General features: G+C 43.0%; 1 protein-coding gene across 1 annotated transcript in view; it reads left to right on the top strand.

The window, feature by feature from the left end:
- The window catches only part of CCDC146 (coiled-coil domain containing 146), a 123,971-nt gene that overhangs the window by 9,314 nt on the left and 99,170 nt on the right, over positions 1-15,487 (top strand). The window contains exon 2 of the mRNA XM_084787267.1: positions 6,578-6,795. Within this exon, the coding sequence (XP_084643393.1) occupies positions 6,589-6,795 (207 nt within the window). The 5' untranslated portion in view covers positions 6,578-6,588. The remainder of the gene's footprint in view (positions 1-6,577; positions 6,796-15,487) is intronic.

The following is a 15,487-nucleotide window of genomic DNA, read 5'->3' as shown; positions in this document are numbered from 1 at the left end:
ATGATGAATGTTGGCAAATTGGACCCAGAATGAAAGATCTCTGCATGAAAAGGCAATGGTTTTACCTGTTGCTTTTAGGATTGCCGAGTTGGTAGTGTCTGGTTCTGTTGTTGTCCATTGAATGGGTCTGAGTGAGCTCATTAAAATGGGCAGCCCAGTGTTCTAAGCCGGTCACCTTGCAGACCAAAGTCATTTTAGGATTAACTTCAAGTGAGACATTTAACATGCTCTTCAAAAGAAATATGCACAAGATCACAGAGCTGTTATGTCAGGTTCGAGGGACACTTTCTTACAGCTATTTGCCAGTGTTTTCTTACCAGCCATTTGACACTTCTGTGATTTAAAAAAACAAACAAACAAACTGGATTTTAGAAACTGAAACGAAAAGAAGTAAATGGAGGTTTCTCAGAGTTCCTCCTTCCTCCAAGATGTTTGGCTCCGAGTTACTGTGGAAACAGAATCTGGTAGCCCTCAGCACTAGGCTTCTCAGGAAAAGGAACAGAAGGTCACGTTTCTCTGCCAATCAGAAGATCTGTTACACAAAACAGAATGATTAGAGTATGTGGGCCCAGGAGGGAACTATAATGTGTGTGACTGTCATGTTCTAGCATGCTATTTCTAAAGTGACCAGAACTTGTGTGTCCTGTGGCTGGCAACATTGAAAGAGACGGTTCCTTACCACACCTTTCTTGGAGCGTTGCCAGAATTGGGTGGCCTTGCTCCAGTCTCTGGAATATGGCTCGTTTACTTTTTACACATGCTCCTTGAAAGCCGAGAAAAAATTTTCTTAACACACTTCAGAATAAAAACAAAACTCTGAGCACCTATGTCAGGCTAGAGAAGAGGAAGTGGTGGTGTGCCTTACAAAATGGGGCTGACCCTGCCATTCATTGCTTCACCCTCTTTGCTTTGTGAAGCTTCCTGTTTTGGGTTTGAGCTTAACCCGAAGTGAGAAAAACAGTGAGATGTTCTTCTGAGATAGGACCGACCTGTTTCCGGTTCACTTCAGTCCTTCCTCGCCAGCCTTTTGCTTCTCTGTGCATCATAAGCTTGTGTGGTGCTCATGTAAGATATGGCAAGACCACATGGTTCCTCTTCAGACTCTTTGAGCGCAGCAGCGTGGCTCAGGCTCTAAGCTGCGCTCCTGGAGAGCTTGCTCGGCCTCTGGTGTCCCTGGCAGTATGCAGCTCAAGCCACTCTGCTACTGTGTCTTAAGCCTTTGTGGAGCCTTTTTCTGTTACAGCATTTTAAGATGTATTACGTGATCCTTTGGCTAGTTAGGCTTGCTGGCCACCTGTGAACCGCCTAAAAATCAAATTGTTGCCTACTTCCTTTTGCTTACCATGGTGTCACCGTGATGCCTCCGAGGCATGAGACTGTACAGATTACAGCAAAGACCAGGCCTTACAGGGAGAACACCGAAAGGAATGTTAAGTGAACTGTTTCTTTGACTAAGAACAGATTCATGCAATTCCAAGATCAAGAGAACAGATTGGGAGACCTTCGTACTTTCATTCAGGGGAGGCATCTTCTCCACACTCTCCACTGCAGGGCGGAGCCTTCCAACCTGGACCACTGGCACCTTGTAGGGCCCCTCCTAGAAACTGCTTGGGGCTCTACTTAGTGCAAATCAGTGCTTGACAAGTACATCCAGCTTCATGGATTTGTGGTCCGGGTAATGGCGAGTGTGGTGTAGCCGAAGATACCTGGCTTGGTGTTGTGTCACCATCTTGAAATGTCTAATTATTAATTTTTTTAGGTTGTGTTTGTTTGTTTTGTTTTGTTTTTTTGGACAACTGAGCATGCACTTGAACAGAAGAAGCAGACCATTCAGCAGTGGGCACAAGGACAGAACCAAGCCTGTGGCTGTGCCAGACAGTGTGGGTGTTGAGCCATTGCCCTGGTGGCCTGGTCTCAGCTGCTCGCTTGAGTGTGGCTTAGGGCATTTTGAAGTCCTAAGGCGGTTAGGCCAAGACTTGGGAACAAATTGGCGTCCTTAAGGGCAGAGCTGCTGACACTCAGGCAGACAACTTTTTAGTTTGAAAACATTTTAGTTATTTATTACAAAATTGAAGCAAATACAAAGGTTACAATAAACAGTACTGGAGTTACCATAATTCCTCAGGGCTTCAATAGCTCCACTTTTTAAAATCACTACATACTATATGGTCTAGAACATACAGATTAAATGTAAATATTATCGCATTTGACAGGAAATAATATTTTTCATATGAAGTTTTCACTCAACTCTGAATTAACAAGGAAGAACATTTTTCATTGTGTTTTTCTTTATAAATGAATGTCTGGCTAGTGTTATGTCAACTTGACAGAAACTTGTTATCTGGCAGCAGGGAACCTCAGTTAAGAAAATGCCTGCCTCACCAACCAAGGACAACACATGCAGTAAACATCGAACCCCTACTCAGATCTAGCCAATGGAGAGGACATTCTCCACAGTTGAGTAGAAAGCAGGGACTGACTCTGACACGAACTCTGGTGCCCCATATCTGGCCACATCCCCTTGGTGAGGAGGCCTGGTGGCACTCAGAGAAAGAATAAGCAGGCTACCAAGATGAGACTCGATAGCCTATGACCATGTAGTGGGGGAGGAGGTCCCCCTCAGTCACTGACATAGGGGAGGGGGATAGGGTGAAAGCAGGATAGAGGGAGGAATGGGAGGAAAAAAGGGATGGGATAACAGTTGAGTTATAATCTGAATAAATTAATAAATTAATTTTAAAAAATAAAGTAAAGAAAAGAAAAAAATGCCTACATAAGATTGGGCTGTAGGCAAGCTTTTAAGGCATTTTCTTAATTTGTGAGTGATGGGGGAGGCCTCAGCCCATTGTGAGTGGCACCATCCCTGGGCTGGTGGTCCTGGGTTCTATAAGAAAGTAGTCTGAGGGAACTGGAGTGATGGCTCAGTGGTTAAGAGCACTGCCTGCTCTTCCAAAGGACCCGGGTTCAATTCCCAGCACCCACATGGCAGCTCACAACTGTCTGTAACTCTCTAAGATCTGACACCCTCACAACAATGCACATACATTTAAAAAATTAAATAAAATATTTAAAAAAAAGAAAGTAGTCTGAGCAAGCTAGTAAGCAGCAGCCTTCCATGGCCTCTGCATCAGCTCCTGCCTCCAGGTTCCAGGCCTGTTTTGAGTTGCTGCCCTGACTTCCCTCAGTAAACAGTGCTGTGGAGGGGTAAGCCAAATAAATTCTCTTCTTCCCAAGTAGCTTTGCTCGTGGTGTTTCATCGCAGCAACAGTAGCTCTAAGAGGATGAGCATACAGAAACGGGCTACATAAGCAGGTGTTTTGCTGTCAATACAAAGCTTAAACGCCTTGTGTAGATTCTGGAAGTCTCCACAAGCTGCACAAATGTCCCAGGAAACATTTCAAATGAAGGTTAAATAATTTTCTACTTGAAATTAAATTCATGCATGAAATTGACTTGTATAGGGATCAGTCTCTTGAGAAAAGAAAACTGTTTAATGGACTGCTGTATTACCTCTTCCAGGGGAAAGCTCCACAAACAACTGCTTCCCCCAGCTAGAGCGCCAACAGCAGACAGAAAGTAATGCTTGCATCAAGTCTAGCTTGGGGAGCCACTGAGTTTATTAAGCTGATTTACAACAGCATGGCTGACTCCAAAACAGTCCCATTACCGAACGTCTCATCGCAGCGTGGGTGAAGGCAGTCCCACAGCTGCAGAGATGCAGCATTCCCTACTTCTACTGCATAGATGGGGACCGCCTCAGCTGGGGCACGATTAGGAGCAGCTGGGACGGAGGTGTAGGGGTGACAGCTGGAAAGTCAAGCCAATCCTAATGCGCTCCTTCAGCCTCTGCATTGAGGGAGTGCTGTCAGGTTCTTCCTGTGGGACTTTTGTCAGTTAGTCACTGCTGCTGTGATTAAGAAAGCAATATGAGGACCCTGGCTCAGTTCCTAGCACCCATATGGTGGCTAACAACTCTCTGATACCCAATGTTGGCCTCTGAAGGTACCGCATGCACGTGATGTACAGGCATCAACATGCATGCAAAACACCATGCACATAAAATTGTTTTCTTTTGTTTTGTGATTTGAGACAGGGTTTCTCTGTGTAGTGTTGGCTGTTCTGGACTCACTTTGTAGACCAGACTGGCCTCAAATTCACAGCGATCTGCCTGCCTCTGCCTCCCAAGTACACATAGAATTTTTTAAAAATTGTTTTAAAGAATGCGATAACCAGCCAGTGGTTGTGATGCACATCTTTAATCCTATCACTCAGGGAGGCAGAGGCAGGTCTGACCTACAAGGTGAGTCCAGTACAGCTAAGGCTACACAGAGAAACCCTGTGTCCAAAAACAAACAAACAAACAAAAAGCAATAACCATTATGCTTGAAGAACAGTGTTCTACAAAAGAGGCTCATTTCCTCTAGATGCTATATTTTGAAATGATATTTTAGAAATTTACCCTGATAATTGTCAACCCTCTTCTCAATATTAAACATTGCCAAAAATTACTTGTGATTTATATTTCCCTAGAGCAGCTGACATCATGTTCAACTATGTCAATTAAAAATAAAATTGCAAAACTATAAAATTTGGTAATAAATGATTTTGCAGAAAAAATGATTCATAAAAATCTTATGACCAGGCAAGATGTCACTGCACTATTATTTTGGTATTTTCATAGTAAATTTCTTGCTTTTTTAGAACTGCTCCCCACACAACAGCCACAAAGACACACACACACACACACACACATCTCTTTTCTGCACAGGAACCTACTGGTGTGATCTGAGGGAGAAGACTTTTCTAATCTGGTGACATAAATCAGGGAGAAGCTGCAGTGTTGCTCCTCTGGAACAGTCACTTGGACAAATTAATGTTCTAATATATTGAATAAATTATTGTTACTTCATTGGTTTAGTATTAGCATTTTACATCTGAAAACCCAAGCAAGTTATTTGCAGTTGCAAAATGAGAAGCACAGCTGGAATTGTTTTCTCCGCCGGCAAATACTCCTGGTACACAGTCTATCCCGTGTGTTACTTGCTGGGCGTTGAAGACACCTAGGCAAATACAGTTTTTTTTTTTTAAGGAGTATAATTCAGGAGACAATATGAAAAATGATAAATTATAATACAATATTTTAAATGTGGCTACAGATGTGTGGACAAGCTACATGCTATAGAAGCATCAGAAATCAAAGTCTGATTAACCTAGGAGATAGCTCGGGAGGTCCTGCCCACGTCACATGTGGTCACACGTCACCATGTCCATTTGTGTTTGTTTGTTTGTTTTTGGTGACAGGGTTTCTCTGTGTAGCCTTGGCTATCCTGGACTCACTTTGTAGGCCAGGCTGGCCTTGAACTCACAGCGATCCTTCTGCCTCTATTTCCCGAATGCTGGGATAGAAGGCATGCGCCACCACGCCCAGCCCCTTACCATGTTTTTGCTGTAATCCTTCCTGTACTAGGAATTAAATGAGGGAAAGGGTCTGCTGTTTGAGACTGGACATGTTCCAACTCTGCTGAAAAGAATGCCGCCGCCACCTGCTCTTCTTAGCTTCTCAAGAACCTGCTTCTGTCTCCCCTCACCTTACCCCTGCCCAGATCTCACTCTGGACGTTGGTTTATATTTTCCAAAGTCAGTGCTAATAACTTTAGGACACATGTGTATACATGGTTTGCATGTATGTGGGCTCACATGTTGGGGCATTGCACATGTAGAAGCTCAGGCTGATGTCCAGAATCTTCTTGGATTGCTCTTTCCAGAGCTCCTGGATTGGCTAGGCTGGGGTTACTGATGTGCAGCCACATCCACCCTGTACTAGGCTGGCATTACAGATGTGCAGCCACGCCCACCCTTCACTGGGCTGGCATTACAGATGTGCAGCCACACCCACCCTGCACTGGGCTGGCATTACAGATGTGCAGCCACGCCCACCCTTCACTGGGCTGGCATTACAGATGTGCAGCCACACCCACCCTGCACTGGGCTGGCATTACAGATGTGCAGCCACGCCCACCCTTCACTGGGCTGGCATTACAGATGTGCAGCCACACCCACCCTGCACTGGGCTGGCATTACAGATGTGTAGCCACACCCACCCTGCACTGGGCTGGCATTACAGATGTGCAGCCATGCCCACCCTGCACTGACATGCTGAGGAACAGAACTTACTCTCTTGCTTGCAGGAGGCGTTAACCATCTCCTCTGCCCCTAATTTTGTTATGTTTCAATTGAAAATATTATATTTATCCATTCAATAAATAATGCTTCAATGCCTACTGTGCCCAGAAATTTGGTTCTGTCTCCTGGGAGCTTAACTGTTTTCATTAGACTCATCATAGAGAACATTTGTGGCTGAGGGTATAAATAGTGGAGAATTTGTGTAGCATGCTCAAGGCCTGAGTTTTGTTCCAGACAGACAGATAGACTGACTGACTGACTGACTGACTGACTGACTGACTGACTGACTGAGACTAGCTTATTTTAGTTGAATTTTGCCTACTTTGTAATACTTCTACTACTTTGTAAGTAAAGATATGTTTGGATAGTTGAATATGGAATGATTTCATTTTAGAATTGTGAAACATGGAAGACGACAGCACAGACACAGAAGAAGAAAATGAAGAGAAGAAAGCAGCAAGAAAAGTAGCAGGCATAGACACAGAAGAGGAGGAGGAGGAGCATAAAGGGGTCCAGAAACAGCACTCTTCTGCCATAGTGCCCACAATTAACATTCGGGAGGAGCGGCTTGTGGATTTAGCCGAAACACCGGCTTTCCGCTGTCTGCATGAGGTATGTTTGTTATATGTTATTACTAGTGTAAAACCTAATCTTTACCCACTTAAAAAGTCAAAGTCATATATGTACACAAATAAAATAATAAAATAAGTAAATAAAAAGTCAAAGTCCATGCTGTTGTCAAAAATCCAAGTTACATATCTCCTATATATAAGCCTTAATCATCTGTACAGGATGAAAGTCTCAAAAACAAAATGAACCCTGATTTTCCTTCTGGACTGATGCAGTGTATAGGCTCCTTTGTCTGTCTGTCTGTCTGTCTGTCTGTCTGTCTGTCTGTCTATCTGTCTATCTATCTATCTATCTATCTATCTATCTATCTATCATCTATCTTTAGCTTTCTATTGATTCTTTGTGAGTTTCACATCATGCACCGCAATCCCACTCACCTCCCTGTCCCTTTGTATCTGCCCTCCATTCTCGCAACCTCCCCACCCCAAGAAAACAAAACAACAAAAAATCAACCAACCAAACAAACAAAATTCACTGCAGAAGCCATATTGCCTTGCGTGTGTCCCACAGTACACCCCTTTGGCTTTATATCTTTACTTACAGTTGTTCATCACAATGAATCATGAGTCTGGTTCGAGGCCTCTGGCTTCTGCTACACCATCAATACAGATCGTCACCAGGACTCCTCTCAGATACCCTGTTGTTGCCCTGTGTCATGAAGACCCTGCAGCTTTGCATCTGCAGCACTGGCCCCTCACACACTCCAGCTGTTCATAGATGGGGTAGATGCTGGGGTGGGCCAACTCACAGCCCTGGACCTGGGCCCGGGTGGAAGCTGAGTTGGTTAGCCCAACAGCACCCACACCACCGGGACAAGCTCTCCAGCACTGCATAAGACCACATATCTTGAATATGATAGAGAAAATAGGAAACAGATTTGAACTCATTGGCACAAAGAAGGACTTTCTGATCAGGACACCCTTAGCATAGGCATTAATTTTGAGTTGATAAATGCGACATCAGGAAGCTAAACAGAAGCTTCCCTGATGAACACTGAAGATGGCTTGAGCTATGAATAAAGATGGACCAGTAGGAATTGCCTTAATACTGTGTCCGTTTAGCAGAGGAATCGTAGTGGTTGTCTTCTAAGGTCTGTGATCTGCCTGGCCATAGGTTCTCAGCCTGACGATATTCAAAACCAGGCAACAGAACCGATGCCAAAAGTAATATTCTCTCTCTCTCTCTCTCTCTCTCTCTCTCTCTCTCTCTCTCTCATCTAATTTTTCTATAATTTTTCATGCTTATTTTGTCATAATTTCAAACAAAAAGGAAGTTTCACAAATAGTGAAAAGAGTCCCCATGTGCACTTCAGGTTCCCCAGATGCTGAGATCATATTGTGTTCACTTTACTCTTTCTTTCTAGCCCCTCAACTTCTTCCCAGTACACCAGTGTTTCCTAAAAGCATGGCTGCTCTTCTGCATGATCACAGTGCAATTGCGTCAGGAAACTAATATTTCTGCAGTATTATGGAATCTCCAGGCATTCTTCACATCTCGCCAGTTGTCCCCATAATATCCTCCAGAGCACAGGAGCTCCTATGTGACACATTCCACGGCCATCTCTGGCCTCTTTCAGTGTGCTGTAGCTTCTGTAATTTCTCTCATTTTCATAACATGACACCGTTGAAGAGGACTAGCCAACTGTTCTGTGGAATCTTTTTCTGTGTGGATTTTCTGATTTTCTCATTATCAGATTCAAGCTACACAGGCTAGGCAGGAATGCCCAAATGTTATATTCTTCCCAATACTTCACATCAGAAGCATATGATGCTGACTTGTGCATCCGTGTGTCTTGGTCACTTGGTTAAGGTGGGAGTGTTCGGTTTCTCTACTATTGTTTTTCTTTTTATATTAACAAATACATAATATGGAGATACTAAAGACTATGTATGCATCTCGTTCCTGCTGAAATGTGGGCTCTTTTTGTCCTCTGTTGAGGATTCATACCTAAATCAGTCCCTCTTATGCTGGCCGCTCAGTCATGGTTTTTGCTACCGCCATCCTCCTATGGCTGTGGGTCGTTTCTGGTTCTTCAATGCCATGGATTGAATCCAGAGTGTCTCATATGCCAGGCAAGCACTCTCCCACACTCCCAACCCAAGCACACGTTCTTGTTTGAGATCGGTCTCCGTGTGTCGCCTAGACTGGCCACACCCCCTGGACTAAAGTGATCCTTCTGTAGCCGCCTGTGTGCCACTTGCCTGGTTCTTCAGCAGTAATAGTAGACAGCTTCCTATAGCCTATAAGCAGCCACTCCACTTTCTGATTTACTCACTTGTTAAATTTGTATTTAACAGTATGCCTTGGTGGGTTTTTATTGTTTAATTTGACTTCCAGATTTGTCACATGTACATGCTTGAAGTAGGTTCATCTGTTCTTTTGGCCCATTCCCATGGTGTGTATGTGTGTACTTTCTTACTTTATGAAAATGCATTCCATGTTTCCTTGGTGCATCCAATTCTCCTGGCTTAGTACCAGCCCTTTGTTGGACGATCTCTGGTTATGTACTGGGGACGAACATTGGGAACTTAAGCTCTCAGTGCTGAGTGAGATCATTGCTACTGGCATGTCATTATGCCTAGGCCCTCCCGTGGATGGAGTTAAAAATAGATGGATGAAAATTTGTAACTGCAGAAATCATATCTATTTCTTTTCTGTCTTGGTGTAGTTAAAACCATGAATTCATACCTGACCTGAGTTCAGTTTCTACTGAAATCCATCACATATGCAACTTGCATTAGGGTTCTTCACTCATTAATTTAATGGAATCAAAACTACAGCTAAGCTTTTGTCATAAACCTAAAGTCTTCCCGGACAAAAGAAACTTGAGTTGGATGCACTCATTATGCCACTTTTGGCCTAATTTAAATGTCTCCTCCAACATATTCTACAATAAACAAGGCTGGGGCGAAACCATGCAAGCAACAAAAAAACAAAACCATTCATGTTCAAAATTGGAATCTTATAAGGAAATCTCCACTTTGTACATGTTTCTTTCCAACTAGTCAATCCGCAATTCTTGTGGGGATGCTAACCACATTAACCATTTCTGTTGGATGTCCTCCATTGCTACCCCCAACCCTTGGGATAGTTAAGTAAAGCATTTCTTCTGCTTTATGGTTTTTGTATCATTTCCTGTAACTACACACCTGTCTGACACCCCTGTCCCACGTTGACTCCAGGTGTGTCTTACACAGCATCTCACTTGGCTCTGATTATTTTCTACTGAGAGATCTCAAGATCAAGCTAGAAACTATAACATTGCAACTTTAATTTACATATGTGCTGGGTGGTTTTGGGTTACCTTGACACAAGCTAGAATTTTCTGAAAGGATAGAACCTCAACCAAGAAAATGCCTCTGGAAGATCCAGCTATAAGGCATTTTCTTCTTTTGTGGTTGATGGGGGAGGGCCCAGCCCATTGTGGGCAGTGCTACCCCTGGGCTGGAGGTCCTGGGTTGTATAAAAAAGCAGGCTGGCCCAGGGCTGTCTGCTCAAACTGTTGCACTAACCAAGGACAATACAAGTAGTAAACATCAAACCCCTACTCTGATCTAGCCAATGGACAGGACATTCTCCACAGTTATGTGGAGAGCAGGCACTAACTCTGACATGAACTCTGGTGCCCCATATTTGATGACCTCCCCTTGGTGGGGACCCCTGGTGGCACTCAAAGAAAATCCAGGCAGGATACCAAGATGAGACTTGATAGCCTGTGACCATAAAGTGGAGGAGGAGGTCCCCCTAGGTCATAGACCTAGGAGAGGGGAATAGGGTGAAAGCAGGAGGGAGGGAGGAATGGGAGGATACAAGTGATGAGATAACAATTGAGTTGTAATCTGAATAAATTAATTAATAAAAAAGGAGGTTGATTAAGCCCTGGAGATGAAGCTAGTAAGCAGTGCCCCTCCATGACCTCTTGTCTCCAGGTTCTGGCGCAGTTTGAGGGTTTGTCCTGGCTTCCTTCAGTGATGGAGTATGGTGTGGAAGCGTAAGCCAAATAAACCCTTTCCTCCCCAACTGGCTTTTTGGCCATGTTGTTCACCACAGCAATAGGGATGCTAACTAAGACAATAGCCATATGATACTAGTAGTAAAATACTCAGGTAATTTTTTAATCCAAAGATGAAACATAAAAGAGTTGTTTTTTAAAATAAATAAATAAAAAAAACAAAAAAGCAAAAACAAACTGGGACAGCTCCCACATATTTATCTTCAACATAACAATTTGTAACTACTTTAAAAATCTCTGGAGACATATGATTATACAAATTGCTATTTGTCACTAAAAACCTTGGTTTCTTTTCCGGTTGCTGAGATAAACACTGACAAAAACAATTTAATGGAGAAAGGGCTTATTCTGGCTCACATTCAGAGGTTCAGTCCATTGTAGTGGGTGTCAAGCAGGGAGGAGCATGAGGCGGCTGGTCACCGCACAACCATGATCAGGAAGTGGAGAGCCATGAATGCTGGTCTTCAGCTCATGTTTCCCAGGCTCTTGGCACAAGGAATGGTGCCGCGCAAGGTGCATGTGTGTTCCCGTCTCACTTAGCCCAATGGCATGCCCAGAAGCCATTTCCCAGGTAATTCTAGATTTCATCAAGAGCTGAGACTAACCATTATTAACCACGATTAATGATGTCAAGTCTGATCCAGTAGACATTAGGAGATCTCAGCTACCATGTCAACCATCTTAGCGACTTCCCTGCCTAGGAATTATCCCTGAAACTTACTAAGTCTTGTAGAACAAATTATTGGCTGAAGATTACTTTTTTTTTTTTTTTAAATAATGAACACCAGTTAAGGGTCTGGGTACAGCTAAGCGTAGAGTACTTGCCCTGCATTTGTGAGACTCTGGGTTTTTTTTCCCAATAATATACCTATACATGTATATATATTTCGGAATTTTTAACTGTAGTTTTATTTTCCCATTCTTCTATATTTTCCCAAGATTTGTGAGGATTTTAGAGTATTTGTATCTAGTTTTCCTTCAGTTGTTTAAATAGAAGCTGTGTCTGAAGGATGGCAGAGTTCGATGCCAGCTGAAGGAAAGCTCCCACTGCCAGACATCCATGCTGGCACCACCTTGAAAACGCAGAAGCATCCACAGTGTGCCTGTCGCTGGCAGTTGTCACTGCACGACTGAGTGGCAGAGCGCACGTGTTATGCTGTCATTAGAAACTGACTGAAGAATGTGTTTAGTGTGGCATTCGTGCTCCTCTGTAACTTAGACTAGTTTTCAGTCTAATTGTTCAGTGGACCCTGATGGGCTTTCTATGTTGGTCCTCTCACTGGAGACTTTCCTAAACTTAGAGGTGATAAGTTCAGAAGCCAGGGAAACCACCATATATTAAAATAATGATGTAAAATGGTTTCCCAAAGCTCTGCCTACTCAGGTTGCCGCATAAAAATTGTGCTGTTTAAACTCCAAATGATGTCCTCATTGCACAGACCATACTTTGTACCTTGCAAGTCTTTCTAACCTTCCAGAATCTTCCAGAACCCCACCCCCCAACTTCCTTCAGGGCATCGCCTGAGTACATAGCTTGCAGGCGTTTCCTAGACTCCCAACTCATATGGCATTAGTAGATGGATATTACTTGGTACTCAGTCAATAACCAATATTTACTGACTAGTTTCTCCTAAGATATTGCACAGAAACCTTAAAAGCTCCTCACTGATGTTATAACTACATAAAAAAAAATAAGATTGACAAGGCAGGAACTACAATGCTAATTGGGATCAGTGTTCAAAAGGTTGTTTGGGAGATGAGCCATGTGAGTCTGCCAGTGGACTCTGAGCTAAGATAGAGATCTGTTTATCCACTTGTCCATTGATGCCTAAGTTATGAGGTCTGGTACTCTACAGACTTTCTTTGTTCCATGAAAAGTATTCTGTTTAAAAACCTTTAATGTATAACATATATAAAGTATAACTCAAAAATATTAGGTGTGCTGTTCCTTGAATCTATACACTGCCTAAGCCAATACGTGCAGGCCTGAATTTGTCGGTCTCCAAATTTTGCTTTTCCTTCTGAGTTCTCTTTGTCAGTTTGACAGTTAGATATGCATTTTAAATGTCCTTGAGTTAATCTTTTTCCCTCATCATGTTTTTTAATCAGTTCAAAGTATGTTTGTAGCAATCTAGAAGTTTCTCTGGGACACTGCCCAGTTGTTGCTCCCACCAAAGGTGTCCCCTCTTCTGACTTAGCATTATATGCTATTTTGCTTCTTAAACATTGTGTAGATGGAATCACGTGGCAGGTTTTTGTCCATATGTCCTTTCTTCGTCATTCTGTCTGGGAGATGCATTAATAACACTTCATCTAAACACAGTGTGATTCTTGGTTTACACTGCTATTTTCTAAAGGCTTCTAGTTAGGAATTTGTTATCTTGGGTATGCCTAAGAGAGAGGCTGCTGTGTCCTAACAGAGGTTTGTAAGCAGCCTTAGCAGAGCTCTCCCCTGCGATGGGCCTCGTGTTAGATGTTGAAAACTGTGCCTGCTTATTTCTGCTTCTGTCTGTGTGCAGTGGCTGTAAGTGTGACTGCTGTCCTCAAGTGTCAGTGTGTCGGGGGTTACACTCTTTCAGAACCCAGAAGCTATAATTTCACTTCGTTGTGACACTTGTTCTCTTATCAGAAGCCAGTCAGCTCCTTCCTCCTCGTTTCCTCCAAATAATTCTTATGCCAACAGTTAAATTTTTGACACAGCTGAGCCAAGTGCTAGAGAACAGGAAATACCTGCCTGATTGGGACCAGATAAAATGCATCTACTATAGCCAAGTACTAAGGACATGTGTGCATCAGGATAGCATACAGAATCCCGTAACGGGCGAGGGTGGGGTAGTGACACTCACTGTGGGTAAGTAAATAAAAGGGTTTCCATTTGTTGACAGAATGTTCCTCATGAGAGCATGTTTTGTACCAAGCGATCCATTGCATTACTGCTTATAAAACATGTAATAAATAACATGTTTATAACAAGTTTTTAAAAGTATCTCTTTCTTTGAACTCTCTTTTTGCAATTTTTAAATTATATTTCTTTTTACATATACATTTTTATTACTACACATAAATAAGGTAAACTACATACAGCAAGAAGAACCACGAAACAATCAGGAATTATATAAGTGTTATATTCATAGTGATTTGGCTATGTGTATTTGGCAAATTTGAAGAAAACATCTTTCCTGTCTTGGTGATTCTAAAATTCTTAGTGAAAATCCATATCTATCATATCTCATCTCTAGCAACTTAAAATATCTATCTAGACCAAAAAACATCTTAACCCCTAAGGAACTAAGTTTAATTGTAAGACTAAACTATCTGGTTTTCAACCCCATCAGAGACTTGAGAAGGAATAAAACTTAATTACCTATTGAAGTCTTTATTTTATCATAGTGGGAAAAATATATGCACAGTTGTTTTCAGGACCAGGCACTTTCTGACAGGAAATCTGCCGCCACAGTGTTGTTACTGTGTGTGGAAGCTGTCTCTTCTCCAGCTGTTTCTTCACCGTTGCCTTTCTTTCTTAACAAAATAAAGTATAATAAGGCAAAACCACCATATCAAAGTTGGCCAAGGCAAGCCACCAGAAAAATAAAAGAGCCCCAAGAGAAGGCACAAGAATCAGCCACCAAGCTGGGCGTGGTGGCGCACGTCTTTAATCCCAGCACTCGGGAGGCAGAGGCAGGCGGATCGCTGTGAGTTCAAGGCCAGCCTGGTCTACAAAGTGAGTCCAGGACAGCCAAGGCTACACAGAGAAACCCTGTCTCAAAAAACAAACAAACAAACAAAAAAACAACAACAACAACAACAAAGAATCGGCCACTACTCCTTTACACAAGCAGGCGTCCCGTCAAGATATTAAATGGAAAGCTACAGCATATATACGAGGACCTGGTACAGACCCGTGCAGACCCTGTGGCTGCTGCTAGAGTCTCTGAGTTCATATGAGCCTTACTCAGTTGTTTTACTTACTCCTCTTGTGTCCTCCATCTCCTCTGTCTCTCCCAGTTCTTCTATCTCCTCTTCTGTGGGGTTCTCTAAACTCTGAGGGGAGAGATTTGATGAAGACATCTTATTTAGAGCTGTGTATTTCAGCATGTCTCTCTCCCCCCTCATATATATATATATCTGGCTGTGGGTCTTTATATTTGTTCCCATCTCCTATGGGAGGAAGCCTCTCATTTCTGACTGTAGCAGAATATCACCAGGAGTCATTTTATTGTTCCTTTTCCTCCCCATACCAGTAGTATTTGGTTCTTACCTTAGGGCTCTGGGCTATCTGGACTCTAGTTCTTGGTCACCCAAGTGGCAGGCAGGGGTTCCTCCTCATGGAGTGGGCCTTAAATCAAGTTGGATGTTGGTTGGTTACTTCCATAAGCTTTATGCCACCATTGCCCTGGTGTATTTTACAGGCAGGACAGATTGTAAATCAAAAGTTTTGTGTTTGGGTAGGTGTTTAGGTCTCTCTTTTGGTGGCCTGCAGAGTACCTTTCCATGTCAGAGATGTTAGAACATGGGGGTGAAGCTTCTATGTTGTCACTGGCTTGACCGCTCCATGCTCACTGAGCTGTGTGGCTCTTGCCTTCAGCAGCGGTGCCTTGCTGTCAGTTTATGAAGAGCAAACTACTGTCTTGGCAAGAGCTTGGGGATTTCCATGGGACCCTT

The sequence above is a fragment of the Acomys minous genome (genome assembly GCF_964271855.1).
Source record: "Acomys minous genome assembly, chromosome: 6".
NCBI lineage: Eukaryota > Metazoa > Chordata > Mammalia > Rodentia > Muridae > Acomys > Acomys minous.
The sequence above is the reverse complement of the archived record's forward strand: the minus strand, read 5'-3'. Positions and strand labels throughout refer to the sequence as shown.